Source organism: Platichthys flesus, chromosome 23 (assembly GCF_949316205.1).
Source record: "Platichthys flesus chromosome 23, fPlaFle2.1, whole genome shotgun sequence".
In the NCBI taxonomy this organism is placed as follows: domain Eukaryota; kingdom Metazoa; phylum Chordata; class Actinopteri; order Pleuronectiformes; family Pleuronectidae; genus Platichthys; species Platichthys flesus.
The window spans coordinates 6,991,857-7,012,487 of NC_084967.1; the positions used below are offsets into that span (position 1 = coordinate 6,991,857).

A 20,631-nucleotide genomic window follows, 5' to 3' on the forward strand; every position below is an offset into this window, starting at 1 on the left:
TGAGGATCATTTGAGGATCATTTGAGGATCATTTCTTTTGCTTACCCTCATTTGAAAATGCTGCAGTTCTCAGTGCAGGGTGGCACCTTTTATTGCTGGCAATACTGAGGATTTAATCACTGGTTCACCCCTGCAGGTCACAAGGAATCAACCCTCGGACCCTTGGGACAGTTTCTTTATTCACAACCTTTTGGCAAATAAACTCCACCTACAGCTCTGTACCCCCTGGTCCTGTCTTTTCAGTTTTTTAGCTCTATAGACTATTTTCTTCCAGCTACATTTTCTCTTCCTGTTTCCTCTTTTCAAACTTGCTGTTCTATCAATTCTATGAAGATGCCCATCCTGTGGACGGCAGGAGGAAAAGTAACAACAGGTTTAGTACGTAAAACTGATGCTCAGTTACTTTGTGACAAACCTCCAGTCCACCAGGTGGCAGGAATTCACCCCACACTAAATTTGATTCACCAAAGAACGTGATTTGTTAAATTTGACCCTAAAATTCAAAGAACTAATGTTACTGACTCCCGCCTCAGGCTCGACGCTGAATACTTCAAATGCAGAAATCCCTTTTGCTCTACATTTCTATCAGACATTCTGTCTGAAAGGAAGAGCATGCAGCATGATACCACGTTTGTGTCTCGTTCCGTAAGAGTCAAGGGGTTGTAGTTGTTGTCATTTGTTTTGCAAGAAGAATATCCATGAGAATATCCTGCAGATGAGCAACCCTCATTGGATGAGTTGACATACTGATTTGTGGATGTGCAAATCCAAGAATTTGTTACAGGCGTGTGAATGTACTCAAGTCTCCCCCTGCTGTGTGTGTTTAGGATGTGACACATCTATGCAGATAATTGCTTTGTTTTACTTCCACAATTCATGCTTGTGACAGTAGAACCAACATCTGTTAGCAGCTGGAGGAGAAATGAAGACAGTCTGTCTTTCAAGGGTGATTTTAATTGTCAGAACAGACGAGCTGCTCATACATGTCTTCGTTACACCATTATCCATCCAGAAGGTTGGATGAAAAGACAATAGGGACATGCAGTCATGATCTGAGATATGTGTCAGTCATCACAATATACTGTATGGATTATTTGTATCAATTTCTTTGAACCACATTAATAATTATATTCTTGTACACCAGATACACAAAAAAGTCTAGAGCAACACAATAGGCAAATATATTTAATCAAACCTCCATGTTTTTCATAATGTGCATATTTTGTTCCTATTTATTATAACTGCTCAGAGTTTTCGTGAGTTTCTCCGGCACGAAGAAAACGGTTTGTTGTTTTTAATCAGCGTTTTTTGCAGACAGTGCTTTGGAGATGTAAGAAGTCAATGCCTCTGCATGCCTTCTTTGTGTGAAGAGTTTTTCTATACATATTCTCTAGTCATTTAGCCTTTTGTTCGATGCTTTTGTCTATAAAGCTTTACTTAACCACAATGCTCCGAACAGCACCTTATATAATCGGACCGATTGTAGTCGCAGAGACACAATTAGCATCCACATGTTTTAAATGCTGGGGAGCACGTGAGAGGTGTGACTCAGACTCTCCAGTGCTTCTATTTACTGCTGTTTAGCAAACAACACCTGAGTAAAGCTCATAGCAAATGAGGGCCTGTTTTTCAAAGCATTTTTTTCTGCTTCTACTTTGTTTTACTTCACAACAACAACACAGACTAAAGTGCAGCCTCCAAAATTCGATCAACACCTCAACGTAACGGTTTCAAGCAAACCACAACACAAACCACACCCTTCAGAGTTGTGTTTATCTCTGCTGTGTTTCATTAGGCAATATTATATTTAGCCAGGTGTTTCTATTAAACTGGAAAGTTGGTGTGTATTCTAAAGCTATTAAATCTATAATGATCCTAAAAACTTAACTTACAAAACCGTTTAAGATGTCTAAAAAACATTTTCACAGTAAGTTAAAGAAACAGCGTCAAACAAAAATGAGGTTGGACTGATTTAGAATTTAAATGATTAGTTAATGTCATGGTATATTACTTGGGATTATGTGCCACTCTGTATTTTGTAGTATTTCCTTTTTTGGTAACACAAAACCACATCAGAGGAAAGTGTGTTTAGCTCTGGAAAATGATGTGTGACGGTTCTTTTCTTAATCTTTACTCATGACTAATTTGCTAAATTGAAAATACCAGTCCTATGAAGTGTTTTATTAAGATGATAAACCAACAAGAAAGTGTTTACATGTCTCTGAGCCCTTATGACAAGTTTGTGTGATCGACTAATATAAAGCAGTGACTCTTTTTTTCGTTTTACCTCTCTTGTCTTTCACCTTCTCATCGTTACATATCTCCCGTGTCTTGTTTCGTTTGCTATTTCTCTCAACCCTCCCATCTTCCTACTCCTTTCCTTATCCATCCCTACCTCTGTCTGCATTTGTTTCTCCTCTCTCTTTGCCGTTCTCTGTGGGTGAGTCGCGCTTAGTGTCAGATCATCAAAGCATCGCCCCGCACTTTGTTCCCCTGCATGTGCTGATGAGCCTTGAACAACATACACAGCCAACAAACCTTCAAACGTGCCTGGCTGGCGTCTTACATGATGATGTGATGAGCCGCATTGTTGTTGTTGTTGTCTCTTGTTTTCTGGTATGGAGTGAGCTTTGGCTCTTTCATGAGGTGGGCCTAATTCTGCTCCTATTTGGAGGGGCAGAAAGCTTGAGATATACCATCTCATGCTCTACTTCTTGTCTTTTATTTTTGCATTCTGTTTTGCTTTTTTCGTTTACGGTGCATCCCTTCCTCGCCCCTTCCCTCCCTCCTTTGCGAGCTCAGTAGCGGCCCACATCTTGTTCTGCTATCGACAATGTTAAATCTAATTTAAAAACCAACCTTTTTAATCTTGCATGTAATTCAGCCTGATTCTGTCTATGATTCTGCTAATGTCTTATCTCATTGACTTTTATCTTTTAATCCATTTCCAAATTGCTCTGTTTTCTCTTTTTTTCTCTGTACTTTGTTTTGCCATGATTGTCAAACAATTTGTCTCAAGTTCTGTTGTTTTTAATGAGTTATATAAATACAGTAAATATGACTTGACAAGACATGTTGAAAACAGGAAGTTTAATCTCTGAATGACGATGATTGAGATAATAAATTCAGGCCCTAGATACAATTTCAATTTTCAATTCAAACCATTGCCAGAAAATTTGACTTCAATTTTATCAGGTGACATCAATCGGGCAACATCTCACTGTTGTTTCTTTACAGTTACATTTAGAGCTACATAGTTAAGAATGTACATTTTCCAGAAGCGATTTCAACATTCAACATTTTGTCCTTTATTCTAAAAAAGATTAACTACTGCACTTTTGCCATACCTATCGATTGTCAGAAACTCGACTCTGCGCCGCCTGCTAGTGGATGTTTTGCTTAACAGCCATGCCAACCGAAAATAAGCATGGAGGTGTGTAGGCAGCCACAGTTATATAGTTTGGAATCTGTTTACATACAGAATAAATGATCCTAGATGAACACCAGCATGGATCATTAGTTTATGGTGATATTTGTCCACATTTGACTGGTAAAGTCATATTTACATTATAGAAGCACATATTCACCTCGGTATTTATTGCCGCCTACTTTATTTCGAACCAGGCGGCACAGTTCTCTAATGGCATTTGATTCATTCACCGACTCCTCTTTCTGCTCTGCAAGCACATCGTAACTTAGTTTTCTGTTTCACTCACACTAATGCAGGTGTTCAAATTTGATTGTCTAACCCTTGACCCAAATTCCTGCTTGTTAAGACAAAGTGGTTTAAAGTCCTGAGCGACTTTGAGTGACAGCCGGTATCTAAGGATGTCAGTCGGGAATCAGATTAAGACTTTGACCTGTTTTGCAGCTGTTTACTTCTCCTAAACAAGTCTTTTCAGTCACTTTACTCTCTCGCTCCGATTTTCTTTCTTTTTCTTTTTCATATAACCTCCTTGGCTTGGCACTGCGCTGCTTGTTCATCTTGCATACTCTCTACACTTTACCATTCGATCATGCAATGTGGAATGACGGCTCGACCTCTTAAGCACTCCATCTTCACAGACGCCAGATTCCATTAATACCTGCCTGTTAATCCAAATTGAAAAACTCCAATTGGTGGATTATTGATAAACTCGTCTGGGGCCTTGGAGGGAGAAATACCTCTAAAGTTGTTGTGTATCCACTTGGACTGTTAAGCAATCTAGCAGGCCCCCCGCTTGTCAAAGAGAAATTGATTCAGAGAGTAAAACGTTTTTTTTTTTTTTGTTCTTCAACTGTGGGGCATGGCTCCGCTTCTGCCTTCTTCCTATCTTCCATAGCAGAGAGCCTCTCCCAGTAGCCGACTATAAAAGTAATCTAATTAAGGCCGTGACGGGCCGGACAGTGGGCCGGTCCTCCTTTTATGTTGGTTACGGACTTTGATTAGCGAGTGGATCCATAATGTAATCTGCATGCCAATGTCTGAGTATGGATCCACTCTGGGAAAAAAAAGATGATGACAAGCAGGCAAGTAAGAGAAGGAGAGCAGGCAGTGAATCTGAAAATCCGAAGAGGTAAGGGTTTGACAACCGTGAATGAAAACCAGCATGGAGACCAAGTAGTAGAAAATAACTGCAGCCAGAGGATCTGTTGGCAGGCTTAACAGTAAAAAAGAGTGAGGGCATGGCGAATGACAAAGAAGTGACAAACAACAGAGCAAACAAACCAGATTTTTTTTTTTAAAAAGGGGGAAATGGCCGACTTAGAAAGTGCCCCGATGCTTTCAGGAAGCAGCAGAGCAAGGCAGCTCCCTCTCCCATCAACTAGGAAAGAATGGCCTACTCCTCCCTTTCACCATCCTCCAGTTTGAAGCTGAAATTGTCGCAGCAGTCAGAAAGTGGCGAGCAACAGCTTCTCTGTTGCTAGGATTTCACCAGGAATTCAGCAGTTAGATCTGTACTGAGATGACTGTGACCATGTGTGAACCCCGTGATTCTAAAGTATAGAAATGATTAGTCTAATTCAAAACCCAACAAATATTTTCCTATGAAAGTTAAAGCAAACACTTATTTATGGTACTAATGTAATCTTTATAGTCAGAACATGACACATATTAGAACATTTGAAATATCATAACATAAAACGCTCTGATAAAACCTTTGTGTAATTAATCTATAACCTTACTTTTCCTTGGGATTGGCTTGTGATTATTTTCTCTGCACTCTATCTAATGAAAATGAATCATATCAAACATTTATTAATCATTAGTGATATGTCTGTGGTGGAAAAATCATACTGCAGTAATTTCTGTTATTCTCTTGTTGCTCAGCCTTTTTTCTAAATGTAAATTAAAGAGAAGCTACTTTAAAGTAAGAGCCTTGATGCTGCTATAATATATATTTATATTATAATAATGGAGTAAATTACTGTGTGTAATGTGAAAGATGTCACATTTATGACCCAACATAGAACTATCACCATTTATGCAGTTTGCCTCAGCAATTTAGAGCTTTTAGCATCTTTCAGGTTATTAGATGGTTTTTGGGGACTCAATTTCTGCAACATCACTGCTCTTAAGCCATGTTTCCAACTGCAGGAGACAGGAAGCTCTTTTCATTAAAAAACACTTCAATTACCCACAGTACCAGCCCTGCACCAAATGGTAGATGGACAAAAGTTTTCAACGACCGGGTGAATATTGCTGAGCATTCGGCCGTTAAGGAACCAGATCTATTTCCAGTGAGTTAATGGAGAATAAAGCCAGACAAATGCATTGTGAACATTAGTCCTCAATGAAAGGCCATGAATATGACTAAAAAGACGTAAACCTGCTCTGTTTGTTCCACGTATGTAAATCAGCAGGCTCACAGGTAAACAGTGTCGGTTCCTATTTGACATTGTGTTGAAAACATTTCTAACATAAGGTTTACCGATGATTTACAGCCTATAAAGGTCACAGTTAATTAATTGAGCAGTTTAGCAGTTTTCATTTCACTAACAAAGTATGAGGCTTCACATTTATGGCTGCTGACATACTGCAGCAGTTTGGATGAGCTGTCTATACTTGCTAGTCAGACTCTGTCTGTATTTTTTTATATTTCTATATATTTACATATTTATTCCCCGAGAGAAAATTGATCCTTGTTCTTAAAAGTCCTGGTGCACTTTCTACCATTTCGCAGACATGTGTTGTCATGCTTGTAGAAATGGGATAATGTGTTTGGTGAGCGGGGGGCCCTTGAGGAAGCAAGGATGGGGACAGATCTGAAATGTTCTAGGTTAAGTATGTTTTTAAAATTTAAAGTCCTTTCATTGCAACAGAAGTGGAAGATCATCTTCAAACTGCAATGCGATTTTGCAGAGAAAGGGGTTTTAAGAAGGAGAAGCCTCAGCCAGTTACACAACTCCACTTACACCACTTAGTGAGGGGCAAGCAGAGGTAAAGGGGTAAATGAGGTGTCCAGGCCACCAGAGTCATCAGTGAAATCAGGAAGTTTGTGGTGATGTGTGGTTGTTCATGTTAGGAGAGACGGAAAGCGAACAAGGAGCAAGAGGAGCACTATGACTGTGCGTTCAAGGTCCTGTTACCACTGTGGACAATGTCTCTGTGTGTGTGTGTGTTGTCACCGACTCGCAGGCCTTTTTAAAACACGAAGACATCTCAGATCCCTAGACACACTCTTTTTTTCTCAGAAAGCTACTTTCAGCTTTCGCAAATGCAGTAAATGTGTACTTCCTCTCGCAACATGCTCTCTATCACTTATGCAGAGCAACTGGTTTCTGCTGAGGGCCTATTTGTAAATTATACACACAACTTTTTTCTCGGCTTCAGTAAGATCAGCTTGTTTCTTGTTGTTTTTTTTTCCATTGAAATTTTCCATAGTTTAAAAGAAATATCACATTTGCTGCACAGCAACAAAAAAATGGTACCATATTGGTACCAATTGGAGAAAATAGGAAAAGGGAGAGATTAACTCACCACATGTTGTATTTAACAGCTAACTGCAGCCACACAAAGGTTATTGACACTGTTGACGTTGTGTGTAGATCTATCTTCAGTTTTCCTTCACCGGTGTAATTACTAAATAAAAAGAGATGCCTCACTTTGCCAACATTTCTTCCTTTAGTCGCTGCAGTTGTTTAACTTTAATCGACTGTGATTCTTTCAGAACACGCAGATGCTGGATATCGTTTTGTTCCGCTGCTTTTTTAACCACACACCAGGGACTGTTTTACAACATTAGGGCTACTGATTGAAGATTGTGCAGTAACAAATTGTTGTCTGTCTCTCAGTGACTTCATTGCTTTTTAATACACGTTTATTTGGTTATTCGTGCATGGATAAAAGGAAACAAGTCTTGGAAGAGGAGGGGTTGTATCTTTTTGTGTTCCCCATTTTTATACAATCCATTAAACGTGCAGACACTCTGCTTACATGCATACTCTCACTGTGTGATCCATTCTACACAGTTCTAGTGCCGAGTTTCTCCCCACCTGCAAAGGAAGCCAGCTTTCTCTTATACTAGAACAGGGACTGTGATGGACAACCTCAATGCTGGTAATGTACCACAAGCGGGCAATTGAAGAACCTAAATAACTATATAGTGTACAACCGTTTAGTACATAGCCTTAGAAGAGAGAGAGACAACTGCTGACTGTCTTTGAAAAGGCCAGTGTGGAGAAAGGGCCACTTTAACATGTATGGAGACACACAGCCTCTGCATTGTCATTGTTTGTGTGTGTGTGTGTTTGTGGAGGGAGGGGGGGGGGGGCACAGCATTGCAGATGGCTGGCGGAAGGTGAGGCTGGCGGAAGGTGAGGCACCCAGAGACCGAGCAGGGAAGATGGAAGTAGACTGTCAGTCAGCTGTGATGAAATGCCTGCAGCAGAGTAACACTACACAACTCATACACACACACACACACACACACACACACACACACACACACACACACACACACACACACACACACACACACAGGGCCAAGACTGGTGAGGCGAGCTGCCCCAAACACACTAACACTCATACACAGAACATGTACGGAAGCTGATATCTCGTGTGTAACAAGAAGAGTCTGAACTGACTTGATGAAAACAGAAGCTTACATCTAACTGACACTAGAAACTGTGTATATTCTCTTCTGAGACTTAAACTGGAGCGTCATCAGCTGTTAAATCAATAATCTTCCTGAATCCATCAGTTCAGTTTATGTTCTTTAATAGGCTGCAGTTTGGTTTTATGTTCGGTACGTCTGCATCACTCTGAGCAGTTTTGGCCCTTTCAGCGTGATACTGTGTTTTATCCTGACTTTTCCTTTTGTCTCCTCCACATTCTCCATCATATCTCTCTGCTCTGTTGTTTGTCCACTGGCACAGAGCTTAAGTCGGAGCCCAGCGTGCTCTTCCACGCTGTGCTCGTTTGTATTTCATTTGCACTCTCACTTCGGGGGGATTAAAGTGTCTCTGCCTTTTCTTTTTTTGTATTATCTTTTTTTTGTCCTCTACTCGCTTCTCCTCTCCTCCTCTAGTCTCCTCTTCCGTATCCTTTTCCCTCAGCTCGTTTGTCCGTCTATAGATTGAGAAGTCCGTGGAGTGGATCTTGGCCAGTAGGCGGTTAACTAATATCGGCGTCTTTCTCCCCATGGTCTGGCCACTGTTGGTTGAGCCTTCTATTCTGAGTCTCCCTCTGATTAACGGCTGTTATTAGCTCTAATGAGCTGCTTAGTGGTTGCCTGAGCACAGCTGCTGACATCCAGCAGGAACACTGTCCTTTCTACTTTGTTCTTTATCTACTTTTGCTTTCTCTAATTTCTCCTGCTTTAATCATTGGGCGAGTGTATTGACTCGATGTAGGCATCATTTAGGCTGACAGTTGGAGAATCATTCTTCTATCTTCTTTGGCGTTCCCTCTTTGTCTCAGTCTCCACTCCTCTATTTGGTGTAGAACCAAATCACCATGTTTCTGGGCTTAAGTAATAGTAATTATTTTAAAAGATATTGTATTAACCAGCTTTTCAAGTATTTCATTTTTCTGTCTTTGTTAGAAAGAGTTAGTTCAAAACTTCTCGAGCTGTCCTGAACACCAGGTTTGGGGCTTTAAATCAGCAGAATGAATTACAACTGATAATTCTACTTCTTCAGTTGGTGGCTTGGAGAATTTGCCAGTTCCCTTTGACATATCTGACACTCGACTTCTTGGGTTTATGAGTTATTCCCTTTGTCAACATCTTGCTAGCGAAGTTGTAAAATGTGAAACTGTCATGAGCTCTCACATGTCAGTGCTCCAGTGTCAGTGCTGCACTGCACTGCACTGCCCAAGACCGTCCTTAAGATTTGAAAAGTCCTTGCTTTGAAATTAAACGTTTTATATTGATGCATAGTTCTATAAAAAAGAGTTAGTATTTCTTATTTCATGGATGAATGTTCTCAATTGAAGTTACAATTCATTAAAAATAAACTACAGTTGTATAGCAATAACAATATTGTAGATTCTGCACATCAACGCTGTCACATAAGTCTGTAATGATGCAAAGGCACGTTTTTTTTAATTTATATTGAAGCCTTTTTCCTCCTTTCCCTTTATCTCTCTTTTTTTTGCAATTGTCTGATGAATATTTGAACAAGTGTGAAGGTTGTTTATGACCAAACCCAGAGATGAGGTTACGTGAAAATGTATTTATCAGCCTGTTTAAAAGTGATTCCACAAAATCTAAATACGTGACAGAGAGCCGGATAAAAGTCTGTTAATTGCTTTCACTCACACAGGAAGTGTTGAGCGAGTAGAGACAGAAATGTTATTATAAAAATGGAAATTCTCCTGACTAGCCCCTCGCAATGCACTTCATTAGTTGTTGTTGTTCTGTAAGTTCTGTTGAGAGGGTCTCATGTTTTGGCTCATTGTGTAGGAATGACCAGTAAAATCACACATACCGTTGTCAGTGCTTGACAATAGGGTATAAAGCCAAAAATCTATCGTTGTGCTTTCATCTGCATCTGACCTGATCTTATTTCCTCGTATTACCAGACAATCTCTCACGGCTCCTGATAAAAAGCAATAGAGCCCTGAAATGATCCAGAGAAATAGTTCTGTCAAAAAGTGATTTATCTTCTGTGAATAATCGCTGGGGTTATTGAATATTTTTAGATTAAGTTAATTACTTGACTATAAAAAGCCATAAATTGAAACTCTCCTCGGCGAGAAGCCTCAGATCTCTCCAAATCTCTATTTCTCCTTCTCTCTGTCAGCCGTGTGATTGGAAAAAAGAAAATCTGTTTTATCATTCTGTCACCAGCGAGACGCGTTCCGCTTGACCTGATGCAATTGGAGGCAATTGAAACAGTCATCATACCGTGCTGCCGCGCTGGTGGCGTGTGGTGTTTGGGGTTGCATCATGATCATGCGCACACATGCATGCATGTAGACACACACACACACACAAGCAGACACAAACCCATCTCAGATTTGTTGGCATATTTGAAACAATATCACTCATGCCAAAAGACACATGAAGTCTTGTACGTGCGAACACCCTCACGCTCAGACACTTAGTGTTGGACGCAGCAGGTGCCTATCTCACCACTCTGCATGTCGGCTGTCTGTTTGTTTTTAAATGTGTCTGCTGCCATTCATAAAGTCTGCTTTTTTACTGTTCCCCTAATGTTTTTTTTCCCTAAGCCTTTGGATTCCACAGGCTAATGACTTAATGGACTGATCCTTCACTTACCATCTGTAAACATTCCCCCAGCGCCTAAAAGCCCTAGATTATGCAGGCAGAGAGTCTATATAAAGTGCAAGTGATTTGACTTTACATGTGGATTAATAACCTGCTTAATGCTTAACCTCTACTGGTTAGATGGGTAGAAAGACACTGTAGCTGCTCTCAGACGTGCACTGAAGTCCGGATAGTTTACTGAAATTTCTTGGAAGGGCTGTCAACCCCTTTATAACATGTTAGTCTGTCTGAGACACTTAGACACATTCTTTAGAAGCCAAGGATCCAATCAGGAACCTTCTGATCACAAGGCTGCCGCTCCATCTCCTGAGCCATGTCCCCCCCACAGCAGGAACTCCTTCTTAAGGGGAAGGGGAATGGTTTGAACTTTTGAAGAGCTCACAATGACGCGTTTGTCTTATTTGGAATAATTTAGAGAAGACAGCATTATTGAAACGAAATATGAGGGCATGATGCTTGCAACAATATCTCTGACTTGCCATGTCTGAATATGTGGCATTAAAATCCACTTCGAGCCATGAATGGTCAGATGTGCAGAGTTGAAAAAGGAACAATTTCCATTTGAGACATCAGATGACCCACTTGCTTTCTGAGATAATTTGGCCCTTCGGCTTTGACCATTCTCATACACATAGAATGCCGATACAATGCAAGTACAGAGGGCAAGGCGAGGTCATGTTAAAAACAAGGCAACACAAAAAGCTTTATATAAGACATAAAAGGAAATTGAGGAGCAGAAAAACTTGTCTGATACAAGCAGTCTTCAAGGAAAGTCTCCATCTCAGATTAATGTGAAATACTCAAAGAGGTGAGCTTCAAGCCACATGCAAAGTCACATGCATTCAACCTCATGTGTCACAATAACTGTCATTTTCCGTCTTGTTGTCATAACGAACTAGGGCTTCATGTGCCCTTGTTTTTGCACCACACTTTACAGTTATTTTGCTGAGTAACTCTTATCTTTTTCTGTCGTTAGTTCCCACAGCCAGAGAGATATCTTCAAATTGTATTCCAACACCAAGTTATTTACATGATGTAATGAACATAGACACAAGAAACCCTAAAGCTTTGTGGTGTAGTTGGTTAACTACTTTTTCGGGTCTGGATTTCTTGGTTTCATTAAAGTTGGATTAAAATTCATCCGATGCTGTGATCCAGCCGACAACCTGCAATGGGTCAGGATCATTGTGTTTTCACTCTCAGATGCTAATGGTTTTCATTCTTATAGATACATTGGTGGGATGTAGATTAAATGATAAAAGACAAAATAGTTTTGACCATTTCCTCTAAAACTGAGCACAAGGATCTAAATTAGCTTGGTGAGAATTAACAGGATTAGCCTGATAACAGCACTTTGGCTTAAATTTGTTAAAGCACATTCTAAGAACTGGCCCTTGGAAATTGTGTCCCAAAATTGATACTTAGGCAAAATAAAAAGCAAATAAGAAAAACAAACTGGCTGGTTAAAGAATATAAACTTGACTAAAATGCTGCATCATGTTTTGAAGCTCTGCTCCATGCCATTTGACTTGCCATTTGGGATCCTGTCAAATCCACCGTCTGCCGTTTCAGATTGCCCCCCCCCCCCTGCAGTGGCTATGAGTGATAAGCTCTACCAGGAACCATCCTGTTGCTCCCGCTATGATTTGTGCTATTGATCACCAATGCCCTCTCCTCCTCCTGCATGTTGTCGCTGTGAAATTAGAAAGCTGGAGAGCGAAACACAAACAGGCTATCCCTCTGGCATTGCCATGGTTACACGATGGCGGAGTATGTCGCCAGCTGCACACATGTTGAGTCGCCTTTCCACACACACACGCGTGTTGAACAACTGTGCCACAGGCCAGTACGAGGTGGGGTGATTGGGAGGTTTTGTACTGCCAATACAGTTATGGAAAGTGGCAGCAACTATTAATGCGACGCGCTGGCCTTACTCAACACTAAACACTTAAAGCTCCTTTATACACGACATTCTTTACCTTGGGGCAAGTGGATCATTATGTTTTGCACATAGCCAGATATGGTATTAATAGCTGTATTCTATTTGATGTCAAGGTCTTACATTATCTTGCCAACAGCTGCTGCGGGGGCCTGCTGTTTGATGTATGGACATACGGCACGAAGTGAAGATAGTGGGAGATGAGAACATTGTGTAGATTTTAGGGCCTAAAGCGTTCCTTATCGCTGGTGAGGCTGAAGCTCAACGCTTTCAATGAGTAGGCTTAGCAATAAACTTTGAAGAGACATCCCTTGTTACTTTTAAGAAAATTAATACATAGGATGACTTGCCTTTCTTCAAAACTAGAAAGCAGAATTAAGATAAGTCTCAAACATTTTTTTCACGATTAAATGAGAGAATTTTTTTTTTAATTCGCTTTGATTAAAATTGTATATATCCTATTATTGGACTGTCATTTTTTATTCGAAATTCAAACATTCATTTGAACGTGTGTGTGGGGGTGGGGTCATATTTGAAGTTTAGTGACCTATTTGGATTTGAAATATTCAATCGAGGAGTGCATCAGACCGTCTGAATAAGTCTGCCTCATGAACCAGTAGAGGGCGCTCACTATCAGCTGGACTTCTAATGTGCCCTCTTGACCTGTCAGTCTAGTAAGCCTATAAATGTTATAATTCTTTTTTACATAAATGGAGGACGCAAGCAAGCCAAGCCGCCTCACTCCAACCTTACCCTTACTTTAACCTAATATTACCCCAACTTAATGAACGTCTTTGAATATCTCCATAGTTTGACCGTGTGAACAGATTAAGATCACATGAGTCATACCTAGACCACACACACTCACTTACTCCTACCTCTCGTCACCTCTAGCTGTCTATTTCCATATCTTCACATCCTGTTTCGCACACTTCTTAATTCTTCTCCCTGGTCTCAGCGCGCCTACGATTCTGCACAGTTGTGTGTGTGTGTGTGTGTGTGTGTATGTGTGTGCACGGTTGTATGTGTGTGGGGGGGCTCTCGACGTGTAGGTGACACCATGTATGCCAGGTTGACTCTCTTCTTAATTATCCAACAGTATGAATGCCACATCTCTGGAAAATGTTCAGCTCTCATTAGCATCACACTAATTGTGCCACAGAGGGGGAAATCTTGCTGCAGCCTGAGTGAGAGGTGGAGTGTGTGTGTGTGTGTGTGAGGGGTTAGAAGTGTTGCAGGGTAGGTGGAAGTATGACTGTACGTGTTTCACTCACAGCCGACGCTGTGGTGTCATTCTAAAGGTGGAAAGAGGATTGTGAAATGTCTGGATTCACCACACAAATTGTAAGTCATTATGTCCATTAGATTTTACCGTCACTGCTGCTGTAAATGATAAGTAATGACTGCACCACTTCATGTGATCTTATAAACTTTTGATGGTGGAATCTTGTTAAAGCGATTCGCGTGTCTGTGGCAGTCGGCAACTCAGGATTGCTTGTGATTAATCTGAACCAACAGAAGGTTGTCAAATGGGACTGTTTTTTATTGCCAATTGCTGTCTGCAAAGACACACACTCACTTTAGCACTCAGCGCACACACACACACTTTATGATTACATCAGGCCGGACCAGCTCGTTTATCATCTTACATCACATTACCTTGTGGCCCATAGTTGTAAAGAGCAGATGGCAGCACTGGCGAGAGTGTGTGTGTGTGTGTCTGCGTGCACGTGTCTGTGTGTGAATGTGCCCGCGCTGGGTCTCAGGAGGTGTAACCTGGCTCCACATGCCAAGCTGTGCCAAGTGCTCACAGCTGGCAGCGACCAAGCAGTTGGTCTCTCTGGACAAGCTGCCCCCTGCGCCAGGACAAACAGGAAATAAACCCTGGGGCCTGGCAGAAAGCTGGCTCCGTGGCCAATAGGACGAAAGGTGAAGAAGAGTGGTGCGGGTGTGGGGGGGTTGGATGGCTAAGGTGGGGATGGTTGGAGAGGCAGGGTAGGAATAGCAACAGCGGAGATGTCAAATGGCTGTGTAGAAGTGGAGGGAACAAGGGAGGAGGGAGAATCGAGGAGGGAAGCACTGATGTAGCAATGGAGAGATCAAGAGACGTTCAGAGGAAAGTCGAGGTGTAAAAAGCAAAGGAGACTTTTATTGATGTGCGAGAGGAGACCTGAGAGGAGACAACAAGTTGCAGAGCTGAAACTGTGTCAAATAATGAGAGTTGGCTCCAAACTTAGGTTGTTTGAAAAAGTTTAGATTCATAAATTAAAAATGTTCCTCTGGATTTGTTAATGATGGGCCCATCCGATATTGATAACAGATGTTGGTCCAACACTGACTGCATTGGATATTGGCGACAGTTGGGCAGATCTATTCAGTTCAATTCTGTTTCTCTATGTTCTCTAAGTATACTTACTGCATCAAGCTGGTAGAGACCCTAATATTGAGATTTTGCCACGATATGCTATCATGTTTTATGGCTACATACAGTATGTGTTTTTATCAGTTGTGCAGTAACACTGCAGATTATAAAACAACTAACTTAATCAACCACCTCCAGGAAAATATCAGTTCCATAAATGTATAAACCTTTGTTTGGTCCATTCGTCAAGGAGGTTATGTTTTCACCCCTTGGCCGTTTGTTTGATGGTTTGTTTGCAGGAAAAGAAACCTTGGCGCAGAATCTGGCAGATTAAGGGGACAGATATGTATCTATTTGAAATGTCCAATTATTTTCTGTAGGTATGGACCAATGCTTATAACCCAGGTATAGGTATCGGTTGTCTATTCGGTATAAATGACTTCCATTATTATTATTGTGTGTGTGTGTGTGTGTGTGTGTGTGTGTGTGTGTGTGTGTGTGTGTGTGTGTGTGTGTGTGTGTGTGTGTGTGTGTGTGTGTGTGTGTGTGTGTGTGTGTGTGTGTGTGTGTGTGTGTGTGTGTGTGTGTGTGTGTGTGTGTGTGTGTGTGTGTGTGTGTGTCTTATGACAGCTGGCCATAATATAAGACAAGGTCTTCTACCACAATTACTTTTTCTGTCTGACCCGCTGCCTCTACAGCCCTAGAATATTATTTGGCAAAAGATTATTTTGGAGGAACATCTCACACCGTGCCAAAGCCACCGAGACTCCAGATCTCTGATGCGAAGGCTCACTGAAGCCTGAACTTCCTGAAATTCCCCAGCTTCTTATTTGTGAGGGATTTCTGCACGGATCATGTCCCAGACACGTATTGTCAGCTGGTCCTTAGAGCGGAGGCAGAGCTCCAGAAGTAATTACCAAGAGAATTATTGTGAAGGAATTGCTACTGAGGCATTGATCCTATGAAAGTAATTAGCAATTTCTTCTTCTGAAGGCAGGTCAACTGAGACGCAAAGCGTGGTGAATTTTAAAGGCGGTCGACCTCATGCTGCTTGTTCTATCGTTTTCATGTTGGATAGTTGAGTCATTTTGCTAAATCATCAAACAATCAGCACACTGCTTTTGACCCTTTCATTCTCGGAATTGTGAACAGCGAGCGGACTACCTGACCATGAAAATGACTAATAACCTGAGCATTCATCCGTGTATGGCTGGTCATCGGTGTTTGCGTCAGGGCCACAGGCGATCACAGGGTGCACCGTTGCCTTGTGATCTAGTCACTCCCGCTATGGCCTCTCCACCTTACACCCCCTTTCTCCCTCCCTCCTCTCTCGTGTGTCCTTGTTATTGTGATGAGCTATGCCCAATTCCAGCACAACCACTGGACTCCAGGAAAGCAGCTGTCCCTTCAAATCTGTTCCCGAGTCAAGGTCTAGGTTTGGCACCATGCCAGACAGCGAGGCTTTGGCCGTGACAAAGACTGATTTGAGACTTTGGGATCCTCTGGGTCTCCCAGAACGGCGGTGCGATGGCACACTCACCACCTTGTTAATCAGCGGCGACACCACACGAATTGTCAGTCTGTTGACAATTAATCTTTTCAACTTCAAATTTAATGCCCAGAGCCACTGTTTCCCACAGAGAGCCTGCATTCACGTACCATCATTGTCTTCTTCAACACTATAGGGAAGCTATCAAATTAAATACTGGCTTCAAATTGGTCAGGCGCCTTTTGTTCCTGCACTGTTATAACAGCTGCTCCAACACTACAATTAGTCCAGACAGTTGTAGTTGAGTTCAGGAGGAGAAATACTGTGAGTTTTCATCCGATCAGCTGTCCCTCTCTTAGATTTTTGGTGGCTGACCTCTGCCTCCGCTTCCTCCCAGAATATGTTGTCACTTCTTTTGGCAGACTGGATCTCATTCGAGGAATTGGATTTCATCAGATTATATCGCTGTACATTTGCACTAGTAATGGCTGATATGTGTAGGCTGCGGCTTTATTACATTTTTATTTTCCGCACTGCCATACTGACGTATAATAACAATGCAGCCCCTGACCACTTCCATATCTGGTATTAAACATCTGGTGGCATCGTGAACAAAATTAGATTTTTGGGCTTCTGGACACCTTGATCAGTTGCGGGTGCGATAATGTGGAAGGTGTCACAGAAATTATGGAACTATAGCCTCTGTGTTGCTGCCCACTCTTACCTGACCTCAAGCTAGATAAGACAACAATGATGGCGCACATACACACTCACTCACGCACACAAGCAAGCAGATAGCCTAGTTGTTAGTCGCTTTGTTTCTAGTCCAGTGCCGTCTGTCTGTCTGTCAGGCTGTCAGACTGAGCAATGCTCATTACAACCTGGACAACGTTCTGCTGGGGTTGTCATGGATACCGAGCACCGCCGGCAGGTCCCAATTGTGTGCATGTGAACGTGTATTAAAATTGCACAAACTCACACAAATGCATAAATACAACACAACACGGAATGTTTGCTTATGAGGCCACACACACAATACACGCTCCATTCTGGAGCTGCATTTAAGGTTTCATGCCCGATAATACCGGCAGAAACAATGGAAGATTTAGAAGAACGAACATGGACCAAATAGAAGAGCGTTTGGCAGAAGAGATCCGAAAATATGTCCACTTGTATCACCCGTCACTGACTGGCATTTTTGTCCGCCAGAAAAAGGCTACGAGGAGCCGCAGTGGCTATGTAAATAAACAATCGACGAAGAAGAAAGAAGGTTCTATAAGGTCGTCTTCGACAAAAAACATTACTCTGCCTAGTGTTCTGGCGGGGGAATTGCTTTGTAAGACGCTCAACGGTTGGGGAAGCATGAATGACAAAGCTTCCTGCTCCACTGCGTGAAAAGCCGCAGTTGCAGAAGTATGCGCCGGGCTTTAGCGCAGCTATCCTTATACAGACTTCAGTTCATTGTGGAAGCACTTTCTTTTCCTCTCTCTCTATCTTGCTCCTTTTTCTCTCTTCCTCGCCATCTCTCTTTTCTCTGTCTGTTTCCTTTTTTTTTTTTTCCTTTCTCTCTCTAGATCATTGTTCATCAGTCTCGTCCCATCTCCTCTCCACTGGCTGTCATTGGCTTGTCAGAAGCCCGTCAAAACCCCTGCAGTCAGTCACACACTGCTGCCATTAATGACATGTGATGACACCCTGCCGCTGAAGTCGCCCGCTGGAGATGACTGGGGACTCAATGCGCTCATTGAGATTATTTCCTCTGTGCAGTCTGCAGTGTGTTTTTAGGAAACGTCTGATACGTCTTAAGCATATCACCAACAAACTGGCCGGTCGACTGGGAGAATGTAGCCCTGGCTGAGACCTTGTAGCGTTTTTTTCGATGTTTGAAGCTGCCATGAAAGAAAACACTGTAAAAGAGGATAATAATTTGCCTGACCTATTAGACAGCCATTTATTTTCTCCCCACATGCCGCCACACTCCTTCCAGTACTTAATCTCTATGTTTACTGTGCTCCAACCTTTCAGTGGTTTCATTACTTTCTATGCATCTCTTTCATAATCCTCCCCCTTACCTCTTTCGAATAGCTTCCACACCCTAATTTGTCCTCCCCTAAACACTACTGACTTCCTTTCACCTGTCTGAATAGTGGGCTTGTGATGAAGCCCCTGCTGTGCCAGTATGGCATAAAGTGTTCTCTCTCTCTCTCTCCTTTTTACACCTGTCTTGAGGTTTCTTTCAGTATGTCTCCTGCGCTTCTCATTTCTCACCAGCTCTGTTCTCCTCTCTCTTCTCCTAGAGGAGGAAGTGGAAAACTTTGACGTGTCCAGTCTCCAGGAAGAGGCTCTGAGGAACATTGAGGCTGACAGCTTCTGGTGCATGAGCAAACTGCTGGACGGCATCCAGGTAAGCATGTGTCTGTGTGAACATGAGAAAAATGGCTGTCTGCAAATAAACTTTGATGAAGATGCGCACATACAGTTTTATACTTAAAACATGCAGGAGATGCTCAGTCTCCTGCTGACTCCGTGCTTTGTGTAGTCTGTCCACCCACTGTTTTTCCTATGCATTTCTTTTACTCACTTTTTCACTTGACTTCCTGCACGAATGAAGGTTTTTCAAATCCAGACTAAACAGACATAAATGTTCCTTTTTGAAGGTGCTTTCACAGAAATGAAGCAGACACAAAGAACTTCTGTGTTAAAAAATGTCCTCATGGGGAAATAGTAACAACTCATAGTAACAAACATCTCTGCAGTATGAGCATGTTGCGGTTATGGAAGGCTAGAGCTGCAGCCATTAATTAGTTAAGCGAAAGACATAAAAAAAAAATAACTTAGTACATTTTCTTGACTCATGTACTGCTTTTACACCAAAGTAAGTAAACATTTTTCTGTGCAGGTTCACCATCCTAAATAAAGAACTCCCTTCCCATTGCCAATAGAGGAGTTTTCCTTGATGCGCTTGTTTCCCTAAGAGACATGTTCAACATCCCAAAGCTGCCGGAGAGCAGAAGCTTTTAAAAGCTACACTCTGGGGTGTTAATTCTCAATGGTATCAGCAGCACTATACAGAAACTTCACTATTTGGCCTATCATACTCATTCTTTCTTAAATTAATGATCAATTAAATTAACCGTTACTTCATCAATCTAAGCATTAGCTATTATATGTACAAGGACCTGTCATACCAGTGTCTGGTGGCCAACACATTTTTTCTATTTCACATTATTTTCCCTCGCTTGGTTTCCACTAGAGGAACCAACGTCTGAATCAAGTTCTGGGTCGATCGCTGGGGAAATTACCTCAGAAAAAGCGTCCATGCTCAGGAGTAGTACTTTCTGAATGTTCGGAAACTGGTTGAGTCGGGCTTGGATCAGCGGCAATTGGTCAAGTTTGCAAGTATTTTATGCAGGATTGTCAGAGCACTGCAACTAATGGCTCTGGATCAGGAGAAAAGATCCCGAAGGTCAGATGAACCTGTGTTGGGCCCACCTTAGAAGAGGATGTCTTGCGGTTAAGTATGTCCTTAACGCCTGCTTCTGGTCGCTAACATCTGCTAACATCACCTGGTGGTTGGCCTGTTAATAAGTGTCAACAGTGAACATGGTTTGGATAGACATTCACTGTAACGGCAACATTCATGAACTATAATAGCTATGCCAAGTTATCCCTTGGAGTGAATCTGTGCCAGCAACACTAATAATGGTTCAGAATGGCCAAAACATTTTCTTGCCAACATTAGATATCAAACAAAAGACAGAGACTAAATGGTATTAAGTCAGACTCTGCGTGGGAGCGGATCTGCAGCTGCCTGTAAATGTCATACACATCTTCACCAAGCTGACAGGAGGACTTGATGTAGTGGAATGATGATACTCCAGAAAGCAGCGTGAAAGAGAGTAGTGCTCACACTGCAGCTACTTAAGCGGACTGAAATATCGAGGTGTTGTGTTGAGTTCTGAAACGCCAGGCTCTACCTGTCTGCTGAGAAAGGGTATTTGATTATTTTCTTTTGTGTGGTCCCCCGGGCGAAAGATGCAGCTGGAATTCTCCCGATGCTCCTGATCATCAAACCTGGGTCAGACAGGTCCATTGTCAAGTGTTTTAGACAGAGTGTGAACGTAGG

At 41.9% G+C, this 20,631-nt stretch overlaps 1 protein-coding gene across 2 annotated transcripts in view; it reads left to right on the forward strand.

The window, feature by feature from the left end:
* The window catches only part of tbc1d22a (TBC1 domain family, member 22a), a 115,147-nt gene that overhangs the window by 39,465 nt on the left and 55,051 nt on the right, over positions 1 to 20,631 (forward strand). For both annotated transcript variants that reach the window (XM_062382755.1, XM_062382754.1), the window contains exon 10: positions 18,803 to 18,909. In XM_062382755.1, the coding sequence (XP_062238739.1) occupies positions 18,803 to 18,909 (107 nt within the window). The remainder of the gene's footprint in view (positions 1 to 18,802; positions 18,910 to 20,631) is intronic.